The sequence below is a fragment of the Phoenix dactylifera genome, chromosome 5, assembly GCF_009389715.1.
Source record: "Phoenix dactylifera cultivar Barhee BC4 chromosome 5, palm_55x_up_171113_PBpolish2nd_filt_p, whole genome shotgun sequence".
NCBI classification, from domain to species: domain Eukaryota; kingdom Viridiplantae; phylum Streptophyta; class Magnoliopsida; order Arecales; family Arecaceae; genus Phoenix; species Phoenix dactylifera.
In genome coordinates this window covers 16,798,985-16,818,274 of record NC_052396.1, presented here as the reverse complement: position 1 = coordinate 16,818,274, position 19,290 = coordinate 16,798,985, and the positions used below count along the sequence as shown (strand labels likewise).

Below are 19,290 nucleotides of genomic sequence, written 5' to 3'. Positions count from 1 at the left end.
CAAGGAGCTTGCCATTCCCCATCAGCAGCCTGCATTGTTATTTTGTGATAGTTTGGCTGCGATACATATAGCTTCTAATCCTGTATATCATGAACGAACCAAACATATCGAGGTTGATTGCCACTTCATCCGAGAACGACTCACTGCTGGCCTCATCAAGACTCTTCATGTCTCAACCAATGACCAATTGGCAGACGTGCTCACCAAACCCCTTGGAGCTGCACAGCTTGATCCACTCCTTAGCAAGATGGGCATTCTCAATATTCATGCTCCATCTTGAGGGGGGATATTGGAAAATTACAAACTCCACATTACGCATGCAGCTGGCAGAATTAGTTACACCAGAAATTTGTTTTTTTTGTTGCTAGTTTGTTGTTAACAGTTAGGAAAGATAGTCACTAGAAGGATCATCGGCATCTATATATAGAATCCTTGAAAACTGCAATGAATAAGAAGAGCCCATTCCTTTTTTCCAATTTCATTTCTTTAGAATGACTTTTTGGCATATGACTAGATAAAATCCTTATTGGTGTTTATAAGAAAGAGCCCACCTCGATTAGGACGTTGTTGTAGGTTGTGGTTTTATACCACATCGGTCGTCGATGCACTCACGAGGAAATGAAATGACATTCGAGGAAGATGGCGGGTGCCCCTTACCCTATTTTGCTTGATATTCGAACTAAGCAGCATATTGGACCTTATTAAATGCAGGGAAACGTCGGCAACATAACTCAAATTAATCAACAAAGTGAAGGACAATCAGATTCCATACTGGTTCGATCGCTTGGAGACAGAGATGAAATGAAATGAAATGGACGAGATACGCCTTGGTCCATTTTATTTGATCAAATTAAACGCCTTGGTTCCCGCTTGCCGTTCTCTAAACCTCATGGGCAGCCCTCCTTCCATCCTCATCGACACCGAGAGCTGGTGCTTCCCCCGCTCCTCCACCAGCTCCATCTCGAACCCCTCCAGAATGATCGCCGTGAGTGCCTTCATCTGTATCACCGCCATGTCCTTCCCCAGGCACATCCTCGGGCCAGCATGGAACACCGGGTACCGGAAAGCGCTCACCGCCTGGAACTCCCCTTCCTCCAGCCACCTCTCCGGCCTGAACTCCTTGCAGTCCTCCCCCCATATCCCTTCATCTCTCCCCATCGCGTACGAGTTGTACATCACCGTCCACCCCTTGCACACCTTCGTCCCGTCCGGTAGCTTGTCATCCCTCTCGCACACCCTCGGCAGCAGCGGTACCGCCGGATGCAGCCGCAGCGACTCTGAAATTGCCGCATGGAGATAGTGCATGCCCCTCAGCTCCTCCAGCGCGAACACCTCGTCCGTGCGCTTTTCTCCCTGCTTCGACCGGATTGACCGGAGCTCCTCCCGGATCGCCTCCACGACGTCCGGTCTCGACGACAGTTCCCAGAAGAACCAGGTGATGGCTGCCGGCGTCGTGTCTCGCCCGGCGAGCACGACGCTTATCAGGAAGTCGCGGAGGAACTCGTCGGACTGTTCGCCGTTCTTGACGAAGCGAGAGAGGAGATCGTCATCTCCGCCATCGCCGGCGCCGCGCCTTCGTTTCAGATAGATGAACATGTCGACGAACTCATGGACGGTCGACATCGACTCCCGTAGCCGCCTCTCCGATCCGACGTCGAGCCATTTCTTGAGCTTCCAGACCAACGGCAGGGCCTGCTTCGCCCTGTCGATGCACAGGTGGGCGGCCTCGTCGAAGGCGTGGAAGAACCTCTCGCCTTCTTCGTTACCCCCAAGAAGGCAGCTGGGGTCCTGGTCGAACACCAGGCTGCAGATGTTATCGAAGGCGAAGCGCTCGAAGACGTCCTGGAGGTCGACGACCTCGCCGCTGCGGCTGGCGCGTCTTAACAAGGGTACGAGCCGGCCGACGGCCTCGCGGCGGACGGCGTGGAGGACGAAGGCGCGGAGGGACTTGGTGTTGAACTCGAAACTGGCGGTCTTGCGCTGGACCTTCCACTGCTCGCCGTTGGAGATGAAGATGCCGCGACCGAGGAAGTCGTGGAGGGCGGACACGATGCTGCCGCCCTTGGGGTAGTTGTCGAAGTTGGTCTTGAGCACGTGCTCCACGTTAGACGGGTTGGCCGTGAAGACCATGGGCGCGACGGTGACGGTGGCGGTGGGGGAGGCGGCGAGGAGCTCCGTCGACCACTCGAGCACGCGGTTGCAGTTCTTGATGAAGTGAGGGAGGGTGCCGATGAGAGGGTAGCTCTGGAGGATTGTGGGCGACGAGGGTTTTTTGAAGAGGAGGAGAAGAGCGGAGGCGAGGATGCAGAAGAGGAAGAGGCAGGAGGAGGAGAGGAAGTAGAAGGACACCTCCATTTTAGGCCTCAAACTCATCCGGACGACGTCCGCCAAAGGTGTGGAGTTCTACTTTTGATTTGTTTGGCTGTACTCATGTGACAACAGCTATATGTAATGCCGTTTTTATCAAAAAATAAAATAAAATAAAATAAAAAATAAAAAAAAACGTGGGCTCCAAGCCGTCTAATTTTCAATGCTTGGTAGTTGGTAGTCTCCGATTCGGGCCCCGAGAGGGCCTTCGGGTTCGCATCTCCATGCATTTACAGCGCTACAATACGCTTCTCTCCGCAGCAGCGGATAATATTTTTCGTATTTTTCCTTATGCGACCACCCTCTCAATGCTGCGCAATGGAATGGTTCGTCCGACGATGCTGTACTATCGGTAATTTATCCATGAGAATAAACTCTCCGCGGTGACGTGGATCGTCAAAGAACCTGAACATGGAAGGACATTGCTTATGCGAAACTTGTACTAAAATTTGCATATATATTTTTTTCAAAAAAAACTCTGAGGATACCGAGAAAAGGTCCGTCGCCACTCCCCGCTGATGGTGGTAGGGGCTCTGGCTTCCGATGGGCAGGAAGGGGGTTTCCGAGTTGACACGATCGTGGGACGTGTTGACTTGGCAACAGAGGGGAGTAGGAGTGGGCCGTGTGGGATTCGGGCTGGCCAGTTAGATCAGGCCGGGCCGAGTGCTGGGTTGGTTGGCCAGCACAAGGACCAGTCCAAGAAGCGGCCCAGAAATGCTGGGCCGCTACTAGATGTGGGCCGTCTACCCGGCAGGGGATGCGCGGGGCCCAAGGGAGACCGCGGGGCACGCGAGCCCCGCGTGGTTCACACGGTGAACCGCGCGACGGGTTCCCAGGCCCGTCGCGCAATGGATAGCGCGTGGCCCAACTTGGCTGGGCCACTCGCAGAGGCTTCAGGGAAGGCCTTCCACTGTTCATGGCCCACTTGGGGCCTGCCGTTGGGCCTGCCTTAGGGCCTGAGCCGCTGGCTATGCAGGTGGGGCCCAGTGCGCCTGGGTTCCAGTTTAGGGCCCAGGCCTTGGGGGTGGTTCTGCCGTCTGAGATTCCTATTACTATGGGCCCTCTGGAGGTGGATGTGGGACAGGGGGATGGTGTCGCGAGCGGGCCCGATTTGGGCGACGCGACTATGGCCAGTGTACTCCCTGTTTGCGGAGACTGCCCTGCGAGGGACCCTCTGGCAGGGCGGGACACGCCTGCATTCGTGGAGCCTGGGGTAGGTGACTCGAGTAGTCTTGAGGGGGCGGTTAGCAGATCCGCTGATCATTCGACGGTTGTTCAACGGGTGAAGGCGGCAGTGTTATGAGTCATGTCCGGGGTTAGCATGGATGAGGGTCAGCAGGACGACCCTTATCATGAGGTGATGATGGACCCTGCAGCCCAGAGGGTGGATGCGCCTGTGGCCGACCTCTCGGATTTTTCCCCATGAGGATTCTTGCGTGGAATTGTAGAGGGGCGGCTAAGCCGGCCTTCATATCTTCCTTTAGGCGGTTGTTTCAGATCCATAGTCCAGAGATCTACCTTCTCTATAAAACACGACTATCTAGTAGAGGACTGGGTCGTGTATTACGGCGGTTTGAGGTTGACTGGGAGTCATATGTAGTTGAGTCCCAGGGGTTGTCCGGGGGTATTGTGGCTCTGTGCAAGCGGGGTGGGGCTACAATAGATGTATTCCATAACTGCTCCCAACAGGTCCTGATGATTATCTCGGTACCTAATGCCGCACAATGGGTTCTGAGCGGTGTGTATGCTAGCACTGACCATCGGACCAGAAGGGTCTTGTGGGATGAGCTCACCCACTTAATCGCTCAGGGTTTTCCAACGGCGATAGTGGGTGATTTTAATTACATCTTGGAGGGGAGTGAGAAACGTGGAGGTAGGGCTTTCACTGACACTGTGGATAGGAAGGAGTTTCGTGATTTCCTCTCGCGAAACGGCCTAGTAGATCTATGTTTCTCTGGCCCGCAATTTACTTGGTGTAATAACCAGTCCGGTCGAGCCAGGGTATGGGAGCGGCTCGATAGGGCTATTGCTTCCACTGACTGGCTTACCAGATTTCCTTCCTACAGGGTTAGTCAACTACCCCGAATTGCTTCGGACCACTGTCCTTTGTTGATTTCGACTGTATCTGGTTCTTCTCACCAGCGCCCCTTCTGCTTCGAGAAGGTTTGGTTGTCTCTCCCTCAATCCTGGGACATTGTCCGAGGAGCTTGGAGTCTGCCGGTTCGTGGTGACCCCATGTAGAGGGTTTCACGTAAATTAGAATTGACTAAGCGTCGGCTACGACGTTAGAACCGTGAGGTAGTGGGCGATATCTTTAAGAAGTTGGAGGATATGGAGGCCGCGATTGCCGACCACCAAAGAAGAGAAGACCAGATGGGCGCGCTCCTCGAGGCCGATATGGTCAGCCTTCGGGGACTCCTCGCCACTCACCACTCGATCCTGCGGCAACATGAGATCTTCTGGAGACAAAAATCTAGAATTCAGTGGGTCAGAGAGGGTGACCGAAACACTAGTTTCTTTCACCGCTCTACGGTTATCAGGAGGCAGAGGAATGTGGTTCGATTCTTGCAGGATGAGCAGGGCCACCGGGTTGAGGGCGATTCGGCCATCACCCATATCCTGCTTAATTTCTTTCGCTCTCGTTGGATGGAGGATAGTGAGTCCGATCCTGCCGGCCAGCTCCCGAGGGCTGCTTCCCAAATTGATATGACCGAGAACGCTATGTTGGTTCGTCCAGTGACGGAGGGGGAGGTGCGTGAGGCTATCTGGGCACTGGGTGAGGATAGGGCCCCTGGTCTAGATGGCTTCCCACCTTTCTTTTTTCGGAGATACTGGGAGATCGTTCGGACTGCAGTGGTGGAAGCGGTCTTGTGTTTTTTCAGTCGGGCAGGTATGCCTGACGACTGGAAGGCCACATTTGTCACGCTTATACCAAAGCGTCAGGACGCGGCCGAGCCAAGTCATTTTAGGCCGATCAGCTTGTGCAATACTTTATACAAAGTTGTGGTAAGAATACTGATGGATCGTATGAAGCCCCTCCTCTCTGGCATTATCTGTCAGGAGCAGGGTGCTTTTGTGAGAGGTCGGAGTATTTCCGATAATGTTATGGTGGCCCAGGAGATGATGTGGGATCTTCGACAGGCCTCGCAACGGCGGAGCTTGATGGCCGTCAAGCTAGATATGGAACGAGCTTACGATAGAATTAGGTGGAGTTTTCTTAGGCTAGCTTTGGTGAGTCTGGGGTTCCATGAGACAGGATTGGGTGTGTTCGGGGACCGAGGTTCTCTATCTTGGTCAACGGCTCTCCATCTCCTTTCTTCAGTTCTACTATGGGGCTTCGGCAGGGATGCCCGTTATCTCCGTATTTGTTTATCATTTGCTCTGATGTCTTGTCTCGGGCATTGTGGGCTGCGTGCGCCGCCGGAGAGCTAGGGGCCTATGTCCCAGCTCCAGGGGCCCAGCCAATATCACATTTACTTTTTGCCGATGACTGCCTCCTCCTGACTCGGGCTCGCGTAGCGGACGCTCAGGCTATCAGGAGGGTTTTGGCTGCCTATTGCACTGTATCCAGTCAGAGAGTGAATGACTAGAAATCCTGCATCGCCTTCAGCCCTAGCACGTCACTCGAGGTTCGACGGGGGATTCGGAGGATTCTAGAGATGCCCGAGCAGGACGGAACCTGGACCTATCTGGGTGTTCCGATCTAGGGTAGGAGATTGCGAGTTTCCGAGTGCATCGGGCTGGTGCAGCGGGTTCAGAGCAGACTAGAGGGCTGGCGGGCAGCGTCCCTGTCTATGATGGGCAGAGTCACGCTGATTCGATCTGTACTGGGCTCCATGCCCATCTATCTTATGACAAATACGGTGGTGCCAAGGTCTGTTTTATTGAAGATTGAGCGACTTCTTCGGGGCTTCTTATGGGGCTCACATGGAGGGAGTCGTGGGGTGCACATGGTGGCATGGGAGCGTATCTGCCTCCCCCTCAGGGAGGGTGGTCTAGGGGTGGTGTCTCTCCTAGAGAGACGAGAGCTGCTTCTTGCCCAGCATGCTTCCTGTTTCATCTTGGAGCCGCAGGGGCTCTGGAGCCGGATTATGGCTATCCGCTATGGGGGGGCAGGCCCGGAGGGCTGCGCCCGAGGAGGGCGGAGATGCTCCTTTTTATGGCGTGAGATAGCGAAGCCCAGAGAGGCGCAGGGCAGAATCGAAGAGCTTAGTGTGAAACGCTCAGGAAAGGAGCGGAGAAGGGGTTGTGCGCCCTCCGCCCCTTCGGTTTGGGGTGGACATCTGAAAAAAAAAGGGGGCGCGCCAAAGCAACTAAGTACTAGCGCCCCAAAACGCACTGTCGAAGCCTACGCTTGCTGCTCCCTTTCTCGCTTCCGAGAGGCGAAGGGATTGGATTTCACCTATGATCAAATCACCGCAATTGACTCTGATCCCTTTTTTTTTGACTAGCTCCGTGGCTAGTTTGCGCTCTGATAAGAAGATGACTCCTGCTCTGGTTGCTGGCTTGAAGACTGGATCTCGTGATGAAGAGAATTTCTTCACTTTTGGTGTCGAGTCACACCCGATGGCTGATAGGCGACGGACGTAGCATCGATGTAGCTGGAGACCCATGGGTCGACGGCCTCCCTCTGCGGCTTTGGCCGACTATGGTTAGTGTCGAGGCTGGGGAGGGTCTACAGGTCTGTGATCTCATGACCCTCGGGGTGGCTGGCTGGGATGAGATTCAGTTGGCCCGTTTGTTCCGGCAGCATTTGGCGGAGCGGGTCCGCTCACTACCGTTACCACAGAGTGGCGGACTAGATGTACGTGTGTGGGGTTCCTCGACCAGATCCAGGGTCAGGATGGGTGATCTCTCCCATATCCTTCGGCGGGAGTACGAGCCTGGCTCGAATTTTGCCTGGATCTGGCGATTGGGGCTCCACCCGAGGGTTGCATTGTTCCTCTGGAAGGTGGCATGGGACCGTCTCCCTACGAGAGCTGTACTCGCAGGTCGAGGTGTGAGGATCCCATTGGTGTGTGGGGCTTGTGGTGTGGCCGAGACGGTGGACCATGCCTTGTTTCGGTGCACATGGGCTAGGAGCACTTTGCGGCTGGCAGGGGTCCCACAGGTGGTATAGCGATGTAGGGACCTGTTCTTACAAGCCATGCGTCAGGGATCGGAGTCCCTGGTGCTTCGTCAGGAGGTTGTCCGAGCTACCTGCATTTTCTACCAGATCTGGTTGGCCAGGAATGCTCGCACCTTCGGCGAACGACGTATGTCGCCGCGATTTGTTGTCGAGAGTTTCCTCAAGGTCAACTTTGATGGGTCTGTTTTGGATGGTGGTATGCGGGGAGGCGCAGGTTTTGTTATTCGGGACCTGTGTGCCAGGGTTGTGGCTGCCGGTGGCAGTCAGTTATTTGACACTTCGATTCCGAGTGCGGAGCTGACAGCAGCCTGGGCGGGCCTTTGCCATGCTCGGTGCGTCTTACGGGCTAGGTCCATTATCCTGGAGGGTGACTCAGACACCGTTGTCAGTTGGATCCAGAGGGTCCAAGGCATGGCGGTTGTGACCATCCCTTGCTCCGTGATATTTGGGCTATGGCGAGGGATGAATGGGCCTTTCAGGTCAAGCATATTTATCGTGAAGGTAATGGTGCTGCGGATTGGGTAGCTGCGTATGTAGCTTGTCACTCCGGAGGCACCTTGTGGATTGGCGATTGGGAGTTACCCTTGGCACTCTGAGATATCATATTTTTTAATTTTATTGGGTGTATTCGGTCCTATCAGGTATGATCCATCCGTATTAGTGAAGAAAAGAAGAAGAAGAAGAAGAAGAAGAAGAAGTAGTCTGCTCCTTGACATCTTGTGGTTGGTGGCGAAATGTAGACGGCCTTTAAGTATTGCACAACGACGAAGACTTGCTCGTTCCTGCACGACTCCCCTGGTCTCGGATTCCCATGCTGCACGCTGCTATCGTCTCTTGGGTCCAAGAAGCCACGTGCTACCGATAGCATCTATTTGAAAAAAAAAAAAAAAAAATTAAAGCTCATTAGTAACGAGGGCACGTGGGTGGGACCCATGGCGGGTTGGTAGCCATACGTGATACGTGGCGCGGCGCTGCAGTTAAAGTGCCTACATGCATGCCCGCAACATTTGCATGCTCATCCTTACTTCGCCTAGCCCTTTTATCGGCCAAAAAGCACCTTCTGATTTTTTTAAAATATTTTTAAATAAAGAAATATTTAATAAAAATTTTGAAAAGTTATTTAAATTTTTTTATGAAAAACTAAAAATAACTTTTTGAAAAAATTTCTAATAAAGCTTTTCGAAAAAACTATTTTAAGCTTTATCGGAAAGCTTTTTTTTTAACCAAAATACTGATAATAAAATATAACAATTATATATTTTATCCTTTTATAAACCTAAAAATCTGTTAGAGCCCTAACAAAGAACCCTAGCCATAGATCAGACTCACTTCCATGCAAGAAAAGATATTATTATTTTCCATTATTATTTTATATTTTTATTATTGTATTATAGTATAAATATAATATTATATTACATTATATCATAATACATTAATATGTTACATTAAATAATTTAATAGTATGTTATATTATGAAAAATAATTTATGCTAATAATCATCAACCTGTTAGCCGGCAATGCTACTATTGCTAAACTAAGCTATAATAAGCTTATTTCATTATAAAAATTTATATGTTTAGCTATAAAAGAATTATTTATACCTAAAAAATAAATTTCTTCGGTGACAGGAAAACTTTTGTCACCATATTCATGGCCAATGCTCCGTTGCTAAAATTTATCTACCATGAAAAATACTAATTTGTCACAAAATATTTGAATATTTTGTGACGAAATAAACGTTGTTATTAACACATATATAATTCGTGACAAAATAATTCATCACTAAAAATAAGCAAATGATGTTTCCCTAAACACCTATTTTGTCGCGAAAAGTAGGATCTAAGAACCACGTGTATTATTTTTTGCTATAGAAGTAATATTTTTATAATGAAATCATTTTCATCATAAAATATTTTGGTAATGAAAATTTCTTCGTCACAAACAAATGGCTATTAGTGATGATACTATCTCGTTACTCAAAATCAAATATTAGGGATGGAATATTATCATGATAAAAAATTACGATTTATTGTACGTATTGAAAACTTACTCGCAGTATAAAATATAATTATTTCAAATGCATTATGGTATTTCATACTTTAATAATTAATTATTTTTATAAAATTCAATCCTTTTCTTTTTAACAAAAAATAGAAGTTAAATAACTTTATTTTATTCTTTATAATATTCTTAAAATATTTTTAAAATTTTAAAATAATTTTAATATAGTTAGATAATTGTATTTTTTTTCTAAAGTTCATTAAAATAGATATTTTATTATTCTTTTTGTTGCAAACTATAGTTATACAACGATATACAAATGATGACTTTCATTTCATCGCTATATGGCCAACATTCTGCAACAAAACTTTATATGTTGCTAATAAATATATATTTAACGATGAAGAACTATCATTACTAAATTATATAAATAATTTGTAATATAAATTATTTCATCATAAAAGTTATACAATAATGTATAGATGATAAAATCTAATTTGTTATTTAATAGTTAGTATTCTGTGATAAATATATATATGTTATTGGTAAAGGTATGTTTAACTATGAAATATTATCGTTGTTAATAGATAATTAGCAACAAAAATAATTTTTATTGTAAATTTATATACTGAAGAATGCATGATGAAGTACTATTTCGTCACTAGATAGCCTACACTATGCAACAAAATTATACACATCACCAATAAATAAATCTTTGGCGATGAAATATTATCCTCAACAAAAAAATAGTGATCCGTCTATGACAAAATATAATTTTGTTGCCAAATATAAAAAATATTGGTGACAAAATTAATTTATCACAAAATTGCTAGTATTATTTTATTTTCTTGTATCCACAAATATATATTTGGGAATGATTCTAATATCATCATCAAAAATACTAATTAATCCATAATAAGAAAATATATTGTCATTAAAAATTATGGTATTCATGATAGTAATTTTTTGTTATAAAAATATTATAAATTATTGTTAATAAAATTACCACCAAAAGGCGGAAGTGGAAGTATTTGGCACTATAAATTTGGTGACAAAAATTAGTAATAAAAATGGCAACCGACCCGACTTGATATCGATGTTTGAAATTAATTGCTTGGTAGATTTAAGATATATTTTAGCGTTCCATCATAATGTTTATGCTCTTATAGTGCGTGAATGATTCCTTTTTTTTTTTTTTTTGCAGCATTCAATTATATCGTCCATCCGAAGGAACATTATGGCTGCAGTGGACGCTCATGCTTGCAAGATGTATGTTTTGACACCAAAGCGATGACTCACCAAGTCATCGTTGCTGGATATTAGAAATAACGGTAGAACATATCATTGGTTTTAAGAAATTGCAGATGGGCTACTCTACTGTCAATTGTACCTTCTTTTGAGGATGTCGCTCTAATGTATTTTTTATAACATATATAGAATAAAAGAGCCTCCATGCTCTCGATTGGCATCTCATCAATGTGAGGCACCTTTGTTCTTCTTATTTATTCTTTTCGTATTATGCCGTCACTAAAAATTACAAATGGTATATGTCGTCTCTTTTGCTTTTTTGAAAGGAAAGATGGAAACTCCAAACGTAGAATATATTTTACTGCATATTCTTTAGAATACAATGATAACTTTATGCAGGCCACTTATATAACTATTTCTTTTAATTTTAGAGAGAAAGGAAGGGAGAGCCCCACCTGAACTTTATTAAAGATAAGAAGGAAGATTACGATCGAGAAAGACGAGGAGTACAACATGAAAAACAAAGAAGTTAGAAAATATCCTGAAACTCCGTACAAACATATCCAATAAAAATCTGAAATTTAAAATGCCCCTATACAATCATCAAGCATTATTCAAATTCTAAAATTGAAAATTTAATTTGAAACTGCAGGTTGGCCTACTGCTGGGAACCTGCTTTTGAGAAGAGACCGTCAAACTAACGAAGGGTGAGAGGTAGGAAAGGGAGACGGGGGGTGGGCGCTTGCAATATCGGCCAAACCGATTAGTTTTTGAAGAAATTCAAGAGATCTTGGATAAAGTAGAATAGAGCAGCTTGATGTTTCTCACAGCCAGCTCCTGGGAAGGAAGATTTTATCATTCTAAAACAAATTATCAGCCCATTCCAAGTAACTATTAATTCAGCTATAGAAACAAAGTTAGTGAAGATAGGAATCGATCGATGCTCGATTTGGTTGCAAATAACAAACCCCCAGCACCCATGGAATTAGGTCCAACAAACAGAACTTTTAGCCTACTTAGGTCCGGGTTTAAGTAAACCAAATCAGTTATTAAAGATAGTCCATAAGGTATGCATGTTGGTTGGCCCCATCCTCTTATGTAGAGGCAAGTTTTGATGGTGGTTCAGATCCTGCGGAAAAGGTGAGAAACGGTCTCAAGGTTGCTATACCGCATAGCGGGCAAGCTCCTTCTCGCTGCCCAACCTTTCTTAGCAAGCACTTCCTCCTCCGTGTGAAGCCAATTCTTCAAGGCAAGCCACATGAAATTAAACCTGGATCTTTTCGACAGCCGCTGTCCAAATGACCTGATAGAACGAGCAAAGCAATTCTCCATTGCTGATGAATTTGTAGTAAGAATCAACCGTAAATGATCTGTTGGGGGGAAAACCCAAGTCATGCCAGTTCAAAGGTGCTCGGCCAGGGAGCGCCGACCAGAAAGGCGCTCGGCCAGGGAGCGCCGACCAGAGGCGCTCGACCAGAAGGGCTCCCGACCTCAACACTCAAACTGGAGGCACCCCGCCGAGCAACTAGCTCGGCTCGGCGCCCGACCAGGTGCCGAGCCCATGCCTTGTCCAAATATCCAACCTCAGCCTAATCCCTTAGAGAATCTAACAACTAAATACCTGACCCCATCGTACTCTGTTTTTGTCATCAAGCCATTAAGGCACGTGATCTCCGCAGGCCTTCGGCACGTCCTACCATTAATGCGTGTGACCCCTGCGGACCTCCAATGCACTCAACCATTAAATGAACACGGCTCAAGACGATCTCCGGATCACTGGACCTTCAAAGCGTATGGCTCCCCCTGATCACCGGTTCACTCAGCAATCAATGCACTTGCCATCCACGAACCCCAGGCCCACCACGGCCGGCGGTTCAACCACTCCAATAGGTCCGGTCAACCATGACAGTTCGCTGACTCCGGTCTGATCCGGTCTTATTCTCCACAACGCCATTAATGAGCATGATCGTACCCAATTATCACAAAGAGACAATCTACCCCGTCACCTCTCAGGTAACATAATATCCTTCTATAAAAGGAAACCTGGGGGGAAAGAAAAGGGGACGAACACACACATAAACATGCTCCTCTTTTACTCCACTCATACACTAAGCCCTCCTCTGACTTAAGCATCGGAGGGCCGGCGCCGGAGATCCCGGCCACCGGCTCTTTTGCAGGATCCTCCAGGAGGACGCCACCAGCCGACGCGCCGCCACCTACTGTTCCAGCAGCGGAGCTCCCCTCCCCTCTCGGCTCGCGGTCGCACCCGGGTCCAATTTCCAGCAACAGTTAGCGCTAGAGGAAGGGCCCGAGTTGCGGCCATGAAACTGAGAAGTAAGGGGGCTTCCAATGCCTCTCGACGTCCTCCACCCAGTCCTGGACACTCTGTCCAGAACTCGCCGCCTCCGGCCGAGTCAGCTCCTCAAGTTCGGCCGGAGCAGTTCGATGCCCTGGTGCAACAGGTGCAGGCCTTGGCCATCGCTGTCCAAGGCTTGCAACCCAGGGGCATCCCGACGGCACCGCTCCCTCCGGCCCCAGTTCAGCTGGTGCCTCCTACAAACGGACTCCCCCTTCGAGGTCAAGACTCTTAAGTCCAGGCCTCCCCTTGGAGAGAACATCCAGTTAGAGGCCCTGGTGGTTGGCCACAATCCTCGGAGGCTGAGTCAGTTCCGGGGCAACCTGCACCGGAGTGGACCGCTGCAGCGATTCCCCAGAATGATGAGCTCGACAAGAAGGTCGAGAAGCTGGAGCGCCAGATTCAGGCACTCCGCGGAAGAAAATCGGGACGTGACAGTGACTTCGAGTTCACCACGAAGTCCCCCTTCTCCCAGCAGATTGAAGACGAGCCAGTCCCGCTACGGTTCAAGATGCCCCAAGTGGAGCCTTACAACGGCAGGACCGACCCCCTTGACCACCTGAAAAGTTATCGGGCCTTAATGGCCCTACAGGGAGCCTCGGAGGCCATGTTGTGCAAAGCTTTTCCAGCAACGCTCCGAGGACCAGCCCGGCTTTGGTTTACCGGGCTGAAGCCGAGTACTGTTTCCTCCTTCGAGCAGCTCGGCAGGCAGTTTGCCAGCAACTTTGTTGCCAGCCAGCCCCAGCGGCGAACATCGGACTCCCTCCTTGATATAAAACAAAAGGAGGAAGAGTCCCTCAGAGAGTACCTGGACCGATTCACCGTCGCGACATGGGAAGTCCGAGAGCTTGACCAGTCAATTGCCATGTCGGCACTAAAGACTGGAGCCCGATCTTATAGGTTCGTCTTCTCCATCGAGAAGAATTTCCCTACTGACCTTACTGAAATGCTTGTTTGGGCGCGAAAGTACGCGAAGGCCGAGGAAGCCGTGGCCGTTAGGCGGAGCGGGGCCGAGCAGACTTCCAAGAAATAGAAAAGACGCCGCGAGGAGCGTGGCCAGCCCAGAAGCCCGTCCCCGCGCCGAGCCAAGAATCCACCCCGTCTGAAGAGTCCACCCCGATTATAGGGACCGCCTCAGCAGAGGTCACCACTCCGCCCGAGGTTTCCACCATGGGCTCGTGCACCCGAACGGAGGTATGAAAACTACACTCCCCTTACTACTCCTCGGGCCGAAATTCTCATGGAGATTGAGGGTCGGGATTATTTCCGGCCCCCGCCTCCAAGACGAGATCCCGGAGCCTGGCGTGATCCCCGAAAGTACTGCCGTTTCCATCGGGATCATGGCCATGATACGGAGGACTGCTTCCAGCTCCGGAACAAGATCGAAAGAGGGGTGCTCGATCGATTTGTGCTAGGCCAGCGTGAAGAAAAGAGGCCGGCGGAGAGAGCCGCACAGCCTGAAGATTCGAACGCCAACAGGCCCATCGCCGGCACCATCAATACCATCCGAGGCGGGGCCTCGGTTGGAGAAACTTCAGGGGAAGGAACCTCCTCAAAGCGCCTGCGTGCCTCGGAAGCCATTTCGTTCTTCGATGATGACTTAGAGGGACTCGAAACCCCCCACGATGATGCTGTGGTCATCTCTATGGTTATGAATAGATTCGATGTAAAACGCATCTTAATTGATAATGGAAGCTCGGCGAACGTTTTGTATTTTGATGCCTATTGTAAAATGGGGATGCCAGAAAAGCAACTACGGAGGATGAATGCTCCGTTGGTCGGATTTATTGGGGATTCGGTCCCAGTAGAGGGCGAGGTCGACCTCCTGGTCACGGTCGGGCTCGCCCCCCGGAAAAGCACCGTGAGAATGACCTTTCTTGTGATACGCCTGCCCTCAGCTTATAATGCCATCTTTGGAAGACCAGGTCTCAATGCCCTTCGAGCAGTGATCTCAACTCGCCACCTGCTCATGCGATTCCCCACCAGCCAAGGAGTTGGCGAAGTTCATGGGGACCAGGCGGTAGCGAGACGATGCTACATGGCGACCCATGAGGCGAAGCGACCGGCCGAGGTCCCGGCCCCAGCAACCGACCAGCCTTCAGCTAAAACCCTTGAGGCACGGATCGGCCCTCAGAAGAATCGGGTAGAGCCCGGTGAGCTACTAATCCAAGTTCCTTTGCGCGAAAATTTTTCCGAGCTAATCATGCAGGTCGGCTCCGGCCTCAATAATTGCGAAAGGGATCGCCTCGTCAACTTCTTGCGGAACAACATGGATGTCTTCGCATGGTCGCCCGCGGATATGCCGGAAATAGATCCAGAGATCATGATCCACCGGCTCCAAGTAAAGCCAACCTGCAAGCCCGTGCGACAAAAGAAGCGAGGTGCCGCTCCTGAACGACAACGAGCAGCAGCCGAGGAGGTTGATAAACTTCTCAAGGCTGGCTTCATTCGGGTGATATCCTACCCAGAGTGGCTTGCCAATGTGGTCCTCATCAAAATGGCTAGTCGAAAATGGCGTATGTGCGTGGACTACACCGACTTGAATAAAGCCTGCCCAAAGGACAGCTTCCCACTCCCCAGCATCGACCAGCTCGTGGACTCCACCTCTGGACATGAGCTGTTGGCATTCATGGACGCCTTCTCCGAATACAACTAGATCCGTATGGCGCCAGAAGATGAAGAAAAGACGGCCTTCATCACCGACGGGGGTACCTATTGCTACAAAGTAATGCCATTCGGCTTAAAGAATGCCGGAGCAACTTATCAGAGGCTGGTTAGCCGGATCTTCAAAGACCAAATAGGCCGAAACATGGAGGTCTATGTTGATGACATGCTGGTGAAAAGCAAGGTGGCGCAAGACCATGTGACCGACCTTGATGAAGCATTCTCCACACTCTGAAGGTACCGAATGAAGCTCAACCCAGCCAAATGTGCATTCGGAGTTACCTCGGGCAAATTTCTTGGCTTCATCATTACACAGCGAGGAATCGAAGCCAATCCTGAAAAGATCCAAGCACTCCAGGAAATGACGCCTCCGAGGACAGTCAAGGAAGTACAACGGCTTACGGGCCGAGTCGCAGCTCTCGGGAGATTCATCTCCCGATCGGCCGAGCGCTGCCTTCTATTTTTTGCGACTCTTAAGAAGCCAAAAAACTTCCTATGGTCGGCCGAGTGCCAGCAATCTTTTGAAGAGCTCAAGCACCTTCTTGCTTCCCTTCTCCTGCTCACAAAGCCTCGGCAGGGTGAACTCCTCTACCTGTACTTAGCTGTTTCCCCGTAGCAGTGAGCTCGGTCCTGGTTCGGGAGGAGGGCAAGCTCCAAAAGCCAGTATATTACACCAGCCGGGTCTTGAGGGATGCTGAGACCCGATACTCCAAGCTGGAGAAGACTGTCTATGCCTTGGTCATCTCAGCTCAGAGGCTCCGACCCTATTTCCAAGCCCACACGGTGGTCGTGCTAACCGACCAGCCAGTAAAGCAGATCCTGCAAAGATCAGACCGCGCAGGCCGGATTACCAAGTGGGCCGTCGAGCTCGGAGAATTTGACCTCGAGTTCCGACCCAGACCGGCGATCAAAGCGCAGGCACTCGCTGACTTCATAGTCGAGTGCACCATACCGGACGAGGCCAAGCCTGAACCTGAGCCTACGCCAACAGAGCAGACCCCGAGTTTGGCATGGACTTTGCACGTCGATGGCTCTTCAAACTCGGGGGGTAGCGGAGCAGGTCTTATCCTCACCAGCCCAGAGGGGGTGGTTGCCGAACAAGCCTTACGCCTCGAGTTTCCTGCTTCCAACAACATGGCGGAATATGAAGCACTCGTCGCCGGGCTTAAGCTAGCCAGAGAGCTAAGAGTGAAGGACCTGAGGGCCTTCAGCGATTCTCAGCTCGTCATCAACCAAATCCTGGGTGACTTCGAAGCGAGAGACCCCACAATACAGGAATATCTTTGTAAGGTACAGAATCTCACCTCGACCTTGAATTCTTTCCACATCCAACATGTCGCCAGGTCAGAGAATCTTAGGGCCGACCAGCTGTCAAAGCTGGCGTCCTTCCGCATGAGCGAGCTCCCCAAAACGGCGGTACTAGAGTATCTTCAAAAACCCAGCACGGAGGAGCTCTTTGCATTGAGTTCGAGCCAAGCTGGATGGACGAGCTCATCAGCTATCTGCAAGACGAAGTCCTCCCCAGTAATGAACGTGGGGCTCGCCGAATAAAGCGTTCCGCCACCTGGTACATGTTGCACGAGGGAAAACTTTATCGAAGATCTTTCACCTCTCCCCTCCTCAGATGTCTCCGCCCGACAGAGGCTGACTATGCAATGCGTGAAGTCAATGAAGGAATTTGTGGAAATCATCTGGGAGGACGAGCATTGGCCCATAAGATTTTGCGCCAAGGATACTACTGGCCGACACTCCAGAAGGATGCTTTGGACTTCGTCCGAAGATGCGACCGATGCCAGAGAAACGCCAATGTCCAACGCCGACCCTCGGCTCCGTTGACTTCCATTAGCTCCCCTTGGCCTTTTGTTCCGTGGGGAATCGACATTCTGGGACTATTCCCTCTAGCTACCGGGCAAAGAAAATTTCTAGTCGTCTCCATCGACTATTTTACCAAGTGGGTGGAAGCCGAGCCACTCGCCCGGATCACCGAGCAGAAGATGCGGAATTTTGTCTGGAAGTCAATCATCTGCAGATTTGGGCTTCCCCGCGTCGTCATATCGGACAACGGCCGCCAGTTCGACAACCTCTGCTTTAGAGAATTCTGCTCCGAGCTTGGCATCGACCACCGCTTCACCTCGGTTGCGCACCCTCAGACGAATGGAGAAACCGAGGTAACAAATCGTACTATTTTGCAGGGGCTCAAAGCCAGGCTCGACAAATCCAAAGGACAGTGGGTCGAAGACCTATACAATGTCCTGTGGGCTTACCGGACCATATTCCGTGTCCCCACCGGCGAGACTTTCTTCAATTTAACATATGGAACGGAAGCTGTCATCCCGTTGGAGATCGGACTCCCTTCTCCGAGGGTAGAACACTATGATGCCAGCTCCAACTCCTCACAGCTCAGAAACAGCCTGGACCTAATCGAGGAGACAAGGGAGGCCGCCCAAGTTCGCATGGTAAGGTACCAGCAAAAGACAGCGCAGTACTACAACGCCAGAGTCAAGGTTAAATCCTTCAAAGCAGGGGACCTCGTCCTTAGAAGAGCCGAGGCCTCCCGACCGACCGAGCAAGGGAAGCTGGGTCCAAATTGGGAGGGACCTTACCGAGTCACACGCGTCCAGCGGCCCGGAACTTACAAGCTGGAGTCTCTTGATGGGACTCCCATTCCACGAAGTTGGAGTTCTGAAAATCTCCGCGTGTACTACCAGTAGAACCCCAAGGGGTTCTCCATTTTTTAATCATAAATCTCATTTTACAACAGCTTATGTGCACTTGCTCAAATTTGCCAATTCTCCTAATGATTGTCTCATGGTACCAGACCTGGCCCGGCTCGTCAATCAACATAAAGCGGAGCCAGACGCCTTGACGAAACCTTGGAGCGTCGAACATCGAGCTCGGCTCGATCTCCATCGACCATCGAGCTCGGCTCGATCTCCATCGACCATCGAGCTCGGCTCGATCTCCATCGACCATCGAGCTCGGCTCGATCTCCATCGACCATCGAGCTCGGCTCGATCTCCATCGAACATCGAGCTCGGCTCGATCTCCATCGACCATCGAGCTCGGCTCGATCTCCATCGAACATCGAGCTCGGCTCGATCTCCATCAAATACCTCGACCACGGTCGGGATGCTCCGATACTTCGGGATGACGGAGCACCTACGTGGTCTCCCTGAAGATGTTCGTGAATTCATGAGTCCGTGAGTTCAAGATGCGGTCTCCATCAAACATCGAGCTCGGCTCGATCTCCATCGAACATCGAGCTCGGCTCGATCTCCATCGACCATCGAGCTCGGCTCGATCTCCATCAAATACCTCGACCACGGTCGGGATGCTCCGATACTTCGGGATGACGGAGCACCTACGTGGTCTCCCTGAAGATGTTCGTGAATTCATGAGTCCGTGAGTTCGAGATGCGGTCTCCATCAAACATCGAGCTCGGCTCGATCTCCATCGAACATCGAGCTCGGCTCGATCTCCATCGACCATCGAGCTCGGCTCGATCTCCATCGACCATCGAGCTCGG

The 19,290-nt window shown here is 49.9% G+C and overlaps 2 protein-coding genes across 2 annotated transcripts; one reads left to right on the top strand and one right to left on the bottom strand.

Annotated features, from left to right (window-relative positions):
- Positions 1-837: 837 nt before the first annotated feature.
- LOC120110765 (cytochrome P450 94A1-like) lies at positions 838-2,355 on the bottom strand. Its single transcript, XM_039126319.1, has one exon. The coding sequence runs from the start codon at positions 2,353-2,355 to the stop codon at positions 838-840; it is 1,518 nt and encodes a 505-aa protein (XP_038982247.1).
- Positions 2,356-3,789: 1,434 nt separating this feature from the next.
- LOC120110764 lies at positions 3,790-4,608 on the top strand. The gene has a single exon (XM_039126318.1). It carries the CDS (start codon positions 3,790-3,792, stop codon positions 4,606-4,608), a length of 819 nt encoding a protein of 272 aa, XP_038982246.1.
- Positions 4,609-19,290: the final 14,682 nt, after the last annotated feature.

What these genes read in the sequence shown, in the direction of transcription:
- LOC120110765 (XM_039126319.1), bottom strand. Translation starts at nt 2,355, where the DNA reads ATGGAGGTGTCCTTCTACTTCCTCTCCTCCTCCTGCCTCTTCCTCTTC.
- LOC120110764 (XM_039126318.1), top strand. Translation starts at nt 3,790, where the DNA reads ATGAGGATTCTTGCGTGGAATTGTAGAGGGGCGGCTAAGCCGGCCTTC.